Source organism: Bufo gargarizans, chromosome 3, assembly GCF_014858855.1.
Source record: "Bufo gargarizans isolate SCDJY-AF-19 chromosome 3, ASM1485885v1, whole genome shotgun sequence".
Classification (NCBI taxonomy): domain Eukaryota; kingdom Metazoa; phylum Chordata; class Amphibia; order Anura; family Bufonidae; genus Bufo; species Bufo gargarizans.
This window is the reverse complement of record NC_058082.1, coordinates 431532026-431540873: the sequence shown is the minus strand read 5'-3', so window position 1 is coordinate 431540873 and position 8848 is coordinate 431532026. Positions and strand designations below refer to the sequence as shown.

The 8848-nt window shown below is 40.8% G+C and overlaps 1 protein-coding gene across 2 annotated transcripts in view; it reads left to right on the top strand.

Annotated features, from left to right (window-relative positions):
- The first annotated feature begins 2499 nt into the window (after positions 1-2499).
- Positions 2500-8848, top strand: part of OLFML3 (olfactomedin like 3) — a 70772-nt gene continuing 64423 nt past the window's right edge. For both annotated transcript variants that reach the window (XM_044283463.1, XM_044283462.1), the window contains exon 1: positions 2500-2736. In XM_044283463.1, the coding sequence (XP_044139398.1) occupies positions 2629-2736 (108 nt within the window). In that variant the 5' untranslated portion in view covers positions 2500-2628. The remainder of the gene's footprint in view (positions 2737-8848) is intronic.

The following is an 8848-nucleotide window of genomic DNA, read 5'->3' as shown; positions in this document are numbered from 1 at the left end:
TCTTCTCCAATTCTGAAAAAAATACTAACAATTTCATGATTCTCTTATTTCTTATCCATGGATCCATGGTTGAACTGGAAGGGAACCAATATCTCTCTGAACATATCCCCACTCTCTAATTTTCAACTTACTTTTCCAAAAACCAATAGTGAATTTTGAAAATCGTAACCCTGGAATATCAGCATGAATATGAAAGTTAAATGTTCAATTGACATGTCATTTTGTGTTGTGGTTAATTTATAGATACAGCTTGTATATAACGTGCTTATAGATTTATATTTGAAACATATTTTTCTAGCTAAGACGCATTAGTATGATGACCTCAGTACTTTCTGTCCTTCACATCTGCTGCATGGTTTGGAAAGATGTGTGAAATGAATAGCCACAATGTATTTTCCTCCTAACATTGCCAGAACTCCCACAGAGCAGCAGATATTCCCAGTTTAGTTTAGACAGAATTATCTGCTTCATAACTTTACTGATGAGTATACTATGTTTCATTCCTATAGATCAATGTAATTCGTGATTGTGATTTTTAGCTTCAAAATGTGGTGATGAGCTATTAGGGGTTTACAAAATTCACTTTCCAAAGATGTTACAGGTTTTTACAGCTACACATGTAGTAATAGGCCAAAGCCTTGGTTTTGAGCAATCTTCGTTACACTACTCTAGCTGACTTTTACTTAAACATCCACGCATGGGGTGCAATACTTCTTGTAAAGCAATGCAACCAATAGGGTGAACCCTAGATGGCAGGCTAAGTTCTGCACCTTTTGCACCTTTTTTTTGAACAGGTGGTAAGTCCACACTTTCACTGTGGTGCATGGGCAATATACTCACACAGGTGGCCAAACTGTCCAGGCAACAGAAGAATACTCCTAAACACAAAGAAATGCAGACTTAGTGGTCCTCTTATAACAGCAATTCTCCAATGACTATAACTCTACATTCCCTCTTTCATCTGGCCTGCTTCTCCAGTAGATAAGTCTTTTTCAGCCTTGCCCTGGCTGATACCTAGATACAGGGCAGGCTGAACTGTCAGATTTCACATTTTGCATCTGTTCTCACTGTCTCAGCAGTGACACAGGGATTGGGAACTTAAAGCCTAGAAAAAATGAAAAAGTGGGTCCATGTTGTCGGTGGGTCGAAATTGATAGAAGGTGGGGCAACATAAGTAGGCGGGTCCAGCAGAAAATACCAAGATAGAACTAAATACTGCAGAGCTGCACAAAATATTGCTGCCCCCGCCCCTGTATTCAACAGTATCGATGTCCTGAGGATGGTGATATGGTGGAATTCAGAAGGGTACCTATGGCCACCAGCAAGGTGTATAAGTACCAGATGATTCTAGCATGAATTAATGCTGAGAGTATCAGATCGTTGTGTACTTTGTCGGCAGCTGTGAGGAAGGAGACCCCCGAGGCATAAGCCCATCATGAAATTTTTCTGTAGGGTCTATAGCCAGTCTGCCCCTGTGTCTCAGACTAGAAAGACTGATCTCGAGAATGTTCCTCCTCTCTATATAGAGAGGATAAGTCCAGCTCCATCTAGTGTTGGCTGTCAATATGGCCTATAAATACTTTACACAGAAATACTTAAATCTTTTATCGTATAAATCTTTTATAGTAATCTTACCAGTAGTAATATTAGGATTATAATTGACCCTGCCCACAATGTACACAACACAAGATGCAAAATTATCCCTGCTAAATAGGAAGTATCAGAAAAATGTCCATCAATTTTAACCAGGGGAAATGAAGGAACATATATTAATAGCAATTAATGAGAAAATGTGAGATTCTAATGTATTTTAGGAATATTATTAATATTATTAATTACATTTAAAATGCTATTTTAGACAATGTTTCTTAAAATGTAATGAATTTCAATTCCCATTTTCTTATAACTGATATTTTCCATTCTGATTTAAAGATCTGGTGATCTGCAAGCCGCATGTTATGGTACAAAAGGTGCTGAGCAGATTGACATATAATTTTGTGGGAAAAGGTTCAGTATAACTTGTGTTTTAATAATTTAAATACCTGCTTTTTCTATGCTTTAGAGTCCAGTGCATGGTCCGAGTGATTGATAGCTTTCTCCATATCAGTATGCGTACAGAGATAGCTATCACTCACCAATTCGGATCGCCTACTAGACTCATAAGCATAGAAAAAGCAGAGATTTAAATTAATAAAATGCATTAAAATACAAGTTATTTTCCTACAACACCCCATATCAACCTAATCTAGTTCTTTTCACTCTATACTGTGCTTCCTGAAGACAAGACTGTATCTACAACTTGACAGGTTCCCCTTAAATTCTTCCTTGTGAATAATGTACACAGAGTGCACATTATTCTGACTGCACTTTTGAAGGACAATTTGGTAAAGAAGGGGTTGCTGAGAGTATTTACCAATTGTCTTGCATCTGGATCGAATTATCTAAGGAGTATGGAGCTTTGCTGTGTCAGAAATCCCTCCTACAATGAGAAGTAGCCAGGCATTCCAGAGTTGTGAGCTGGAAGCAGTGCAGGAGAACTCAACAGTGCCCAAAGTCTTTTCACAATCCGTAAGAGAAAGTCTGCTGGAATAAGAATCCTTTACACATCAACCAACAAGGAAGCCAAAGATGGCTGGAATTGTGGCCTATGTCCTTCTTTCTTTTGTCGCTGTAGTTAACTCCCAAGTTCAGACTGCATTTATGGAGTACATACAAACAAGGATGGGGGTTTTGGAGGTAAGTAAGATGAGACCAGACCCATTAAAATATTATTTCATGGTTACCTCAGAGTAGATGTAAATTCTATGACAATTACTACTGTATATGTAGCCTAAATGACGTTAGTATCTGTACTGCAGTAGAATGGAAGCTTTCTATATCTCATTTTTCCAAAGATTTGTTCAGTTTAGCTTTTATGAAGTTTCTGAATCACTTGTACTTTATTTGGTGCAGAGTAGTGATCTACAACCTTAGCAAAACTATAACTCCCAACATGCCTTTACAATCGAATGCTTGAAGTTGTATTTTTGCAACAGCTGGAGAATCACAGGTTGGAGACCACTGGTCTAGATAAAGGGGGCCTCTTGTAATCCAAAAACAAATAAAAAAATGAAAATAAATGATCTTTCTCCTGATTATGTGAATGGTTGATCCAGCAGATGCCCTCTGAGCAAAAATACTCAATAAGATGAGACAGGAAAAATAATATACTAACATATGGGACATATGGATCACATCTTAGGGCATGTCAGAACTGTCAAAACACATATAGTAAAGTTACTAATGACCCACTGTGAAGGAGTCTTCACACTTGTGACTTTAATACAATTCTCAAGAAAGGAGGTAGAAGGAAGGCTGCGATAAGACACCACACATAGCAAGGATGTATATATATGTCCTCCAAACAACATCGTCACATCGTACACTCCTCTTCTGTACACACCTCTAACTTATGCAAATCTCTACACATGCTTTGCTTCTTCTTTAAACAGACAAACATGCAGCTTGCTGAGGCATATACAGTAACACATGTGTAAATCCTCCACTGGGGCCAAACTATCCACTTTTTTTGGTTTCTTCTGTTAGAAAAGTAAAAATCATGCAAAAATAAATATGTGCACTTAAGGAAGGATACACTATGTTGCATATTTAAATTTATATTTGAATGCAAAATTAAATTGATCACTTATTAATTACCGTATAAACTATTCTTGAGAACTTCAAATGTAGAAATGAGTATAAGTATAAAACATTGACCATGCCTCTAGTTTAACAAACAGGATCTGATAAGTTTATGAGTTCCATCAAGAATATCATTATAGCGGGAGGAACCACAATAACCCACATTACACCCTTTACATGGTATTGTACATATATTCCTTTAAGAAAATATTTACTGCTGTTCTTGTGCCGTTATGCAATGTTTTACTGTATGAATTTGTATCCCACACAGACCACGCACCACTGTACGTGGCTGTACTGTTATACCCTACTAGAGTAGTTGGCACCAGGAATATGGTCTCTCGGATACCAGCTTGCAGGAGGAAGAGATGTCAGTCAGTGGGGCTGTTCAAGGGCGGATTGGCCATAGACCTTACAGGGAAATTTCCTGGTGGACCGATGCCCAGGGGGCCGCCTGAGCCCTCATTACGGCCGGCCAGTGGATGTTTTTGGGGATGTATTTTGTGCTGCTGGCAGTATTTTGTGATGGACTCTGGAATTTGGCTCTGTTGGGGTGGTATAATGTGCCACAATATAGTATTGCTGGCCCTGTTTTCCATCAATTTGGACCCAACTACAAAACGGGGGCCACTTTTAGTATTTTTTCCAGGGCCACTTTAAGTTCCCAGTCCGGCCTTGGGCTGTTGTACTAAGAGCTCTGTGCTGATGTGATGACAGTGTGCCACTACATTAGGAATTAGGGATAGAGGCAGATCTATAAGAGATATTTTTTAAGGCCAAGCTAGTGAGTGTGTGTGAGTTGAGCGCTTTGACATGTCAAAGTGTCCTTCTCTGAAAGTAATCAAACAGTAAGACTGAATCCAGCTGCTGAGGAGCAAGAAGGTGGGCTGAGAAATGGTTGGGGGTGACTGGAAGCCTGAGGAAATCTTTGAGCACTTCAAGTCTGGATTAGCTATCATTGGGACTAGGGTTGAGCGAATCGAAGTATCCAAAGTGGACTTTGATATGAATTTCAGGGAAAATTCGACTTTCTTCGTGGCAACTAATTAATTTTCCATGATATGGAGGGGGAAAAAACTCACCTCATCTATTTGAGTGCGAAGAGGCCACCACGGCTATCTTTATTGAACATCCCGCAGGAAATCTTGTGTGCGGTGACGTATGACGTCACCACACCAGTCAACGTGATGACATCATCAGGCACCACAAGAGATTTCATGTGGGATCTTCAATCAAGATTTCCGCTGCGGGTTCTGTGCTCAAATGGATAAGGATATATTTTTTTGTTTTTTACTGATTAGCCCCTGAAAGCCCTCATTTTGCATCTCAGATGTCGCGATCAGCGATGAACGTGGCATCTGAGAGGTTTAATGGCAGGGGACGGCGCAATCACCGTTCCCTGTCATTGTGCCCGCTAATTACAAAGAAATGCGCTTCATGACGAAGTAATTCATCACAAAGTGAATTTCTTTGTGAAATTTGGGGAAGCAGCCAAATCAAAGTTTTTATAACTTCGCTCAACTCTAATTGGGACCAACTGATTCTGTGAAATCATGGGATAGCACAAGAAGGCTTGAAGATGTCGCTTAGAGAAGCCAGAAAGCTTGTGAGTCTGAGAGAGGCTGTTGAATATGTGAGCCAAAGTGGAGTGTCCCAAAAAATATATCAGCCTAGAGTCAGAGAAAGTGTGTAATGTGGACTGGCTGCCAAAAGGACCAAAGAAAAGCCTGTAAAAAATGCTCAGAAAGTGTGTATGGGCAATGATTAAAGGACACCAGTGATGAGTTTGCAAGTGGTTAAATGGTAGTAGGCCAGTTATTTGTCAGATAATCGTCCTCCTTCCATACACTTATAGTGCTAAAGTGTTGGGCAGCTTACATTTTTGTACATGTAGTGGCTGGGTTTGGGATGGCCCCAATGCTACGCTGGGTCCCCCGGACACCGTTGAGGTGTCACCTCGTGTTACTGCTTTATGGAAGGGATGGTAGGGTGTGGTGCACCCCAATAGAAAATAAATCCATAGAGCTAGGCTCTGCAGTTAACCAGTGTGCTTCTTTATTGGAGGAATTCAGGCCTAAAACAATACAGGCAAGGGATAAGGGGTGACTTGTCCAGCCTCCTCCCTGGCAGAAGAAGGGTTTGATGCTGAGGAAAGGCCTGAGCTAGCTGTCCCCCTCTCTCTCTCTCTCTCTCTCTCTCTCTCTCTCTCTCCCTCTCTCTCTCTCAGAAGGCTGGTACCCTGGCCAAAGGCTGGAGGCCCACAGTATGTAGCTCAGTAGTCCGGGTGGCAACTTAGTCGAAGGGATGGTGACCTATGGTCTGTGGCTCAGTGTCCCCATCTCAGCGTCTTCTTCTGGTCAAGACTCATGCAGACTGGCAGAGTCTCCCCCTCCAAGGACTGGTTCCTAACTACAGAACACTAGGGCCTGTGACTGCTCTCCTTATATACAATTTCTACATAGACTTGAACCTTCTAGTGGGAGGGGTGGAGTGGAGAAACTGTGCACAAACAATTACAAAGTTACCACCCCTGTCTGTCATATACTTACATTAGAGCTTCAATGATACTCAATGCCAATAACACAGCAGTTTTTCCAGACAAAAACAAGTTTTCAGATATAACAACAGAGCTAAATGAGACTTTCAAATGGTCAGTCTGTCTGGTTTTGGTGATAAACAACCTTTGTCTTTTTCCTTCCAGAACATGCTCTTCTTTAAACCCTGTGGCAGCTGAGGAAAATTACCAGCTTCTCATTCAAAGTCCCAAAAGTCTCTCAGTATTCATTAATCCTTTCCAAAAATACAGTGCAAATGAACAGGATTTATATCACAGCATATAAAATGCAGTTACATGATAATAAACAGTACAAATCAATCCTTTCAAGTGAAATAAAGTAAGAGGTTTATAACTTTGCATAGGGGAAACAGGCAAATCTCCACAAATGTCTAAACTTCAAAGTACCCCTGCACGAGGGTGCTACATACATACACAGCAATGGATGGTCAGGAAGTAATTCCATGAAAAATAACAAAAATTGCAAAGACGCATGGGGACGCTAGGCAACGGCAAACAAGTGGCTGTTGCACCTCCATGAGAAATGATTAGCTGGGTTGGGTTTAGGCAGGGGTAGCATCCCAAAGACCAAATGCCGCAGTGTGGGTTTTTGAAAAAGCCAGAAGGCATTTTGGGTGCAACCTGTCCCTATACTAGATGAGTTATCTTGTTCACGGTCCTTTAGGCCCCTATAGATGACTACTATATCCAACCTAAAATTGATTCTCCTTTGTTACTAATTAATTGGTATGCTACTATTAATAGGCCACTGACCTCTAATAGATACCATATGAATTAAATTGAAATTAGCATTAGTTAAAACTTAGTTGTGGGTAACCTCCCAATAACCCTCTTAAAGCATTCTTGGAAGCAGACTACAATTATTCCCCCACTCGTTAGATTACAAGACTTTAACGACTTTTTCACCATTAGTGTATTTAGTAAATTACAGTTTACAGGTAAAGGTTGATCATTCAAGTTTGCCAGTTTGTTCATTATATTTATACAAGATTTAGAGATGTGTAAATGTAATTTTTAAGACAACATACAGTTTTTTATGATGCACTGTAGGTACTATTTGCATTGACCAGTATGTAGCTTGTAAGGTATTAAGGGGCACATTTATTTCCTAAAATTGGGACCAAATTCCACTTTGGTTGTATTGTTTACCTGCTCACAGTTGACATTGCAGCAGTGAGCAGATGGAATTACAAGTGTATAGGATCGAGCCGTCCCATTGAAATGAATGTGATGGCTTCTTGTAATTACACCTGCTCACCGCTGCAATGTTGACAGCAAGGAGGTAAACAACATTGGAAAGAAATTTCTCAAATAGTTGTCAAATAGGTTTAACCAATCTAAAGATAACTCTAAGAAAAAATAAGTCAGGCTCAGGCCCCAAGCCATGGTGAAGTTCTGTATTTGTTTGAATCTGTAATACGGCTCCCTTTTTTGTACATGGGGAATCTTCTGTGCTGGGGAATGTCTCCGTTTTCATACAGAGGTATGTTGGATTCCAACAAACTGGATGTAAGCCATTTGTACAGACAGACCATTACTCATTACTAGTGTTGGGCGAGCATGCTCCGCCCCGCACGTTTGTTGGCTGCTACGCAGCCAATAAACGTGCAGGTAAGTACTGCCATTTTACTGTAATGCTGTAGCCCTGTTGGCTGTTGGCATTACAGTGATTGGATGGCCGGAACGCATCATCGGGTGCTATATAGCACCCGATGACATGTGTTCGGCTCAGTATTCAGGGAGAACTTGAGAGCAAAAGGGAGAGATAGTGTAGGGATAGTTTTTATACCTGTTATAGACCCAAAAGTCCTGTTAAGGATTATTGTGTGTGGCAGAAATATATATTTTTTAGCACAACCAGCTCTAAATTGCTAAAACTTGTTAGAGACCCAAAAGTCCTTTTAAGGACTATTGTGTGTGGCAGAAATATAGATTTTTAGTGCAACCTGCACTAAATTGCTAAAACTTGCTAGAGACCCAAAAGTCCTTTTAAGGACTATAGTTGTATTTGGCAGCAATCGTTAATTTCTAACGATAATTTGTTTTCCCTTAGTCCTAACAGCAGCACAGATGGGGTTAACTGCCCCTGTGGACTGGTAGGACCGGCGGAATTTTAATGAGCCCAAGAACCAATAAACGATCTTCAGCTCCCTGAAAGGGAGGAGATCACCCCCCAGCCCACCGTGTCTTTAACAAGTATGATGTAAGTTAGGGAGGGATATTTGTGTGCTGCTGTTAGGACTAAGGGAAAACAAATTATCGTTAGAAATTAACGATTCCCTTACGTCCTACCAGCAGCACAGATGGGGAGATAGCAAGATAAAACCCCTAGGGAGGGTCCTCATGCCTGGCAGAAGTAAGAACTGTCTGCCCGAAAGCCGAAAACTCTGCCATCCTAGCATCTATCCTATAATGGGAGATGAAGGTTGACTCAGAGCTCCAGGAGGCCGCCTTACAGATCAACTCTAAGGGGAGAAGGCTTCTTTCCGCAACCGAGGTGGAGACCGCCCTAGTAGAATGGGCTCTCACAAACTCGGGAGGATCTAAGGTTTGGGAGACAAAAGCTTCCTTAATGGCCTCCTTGATCCAGCG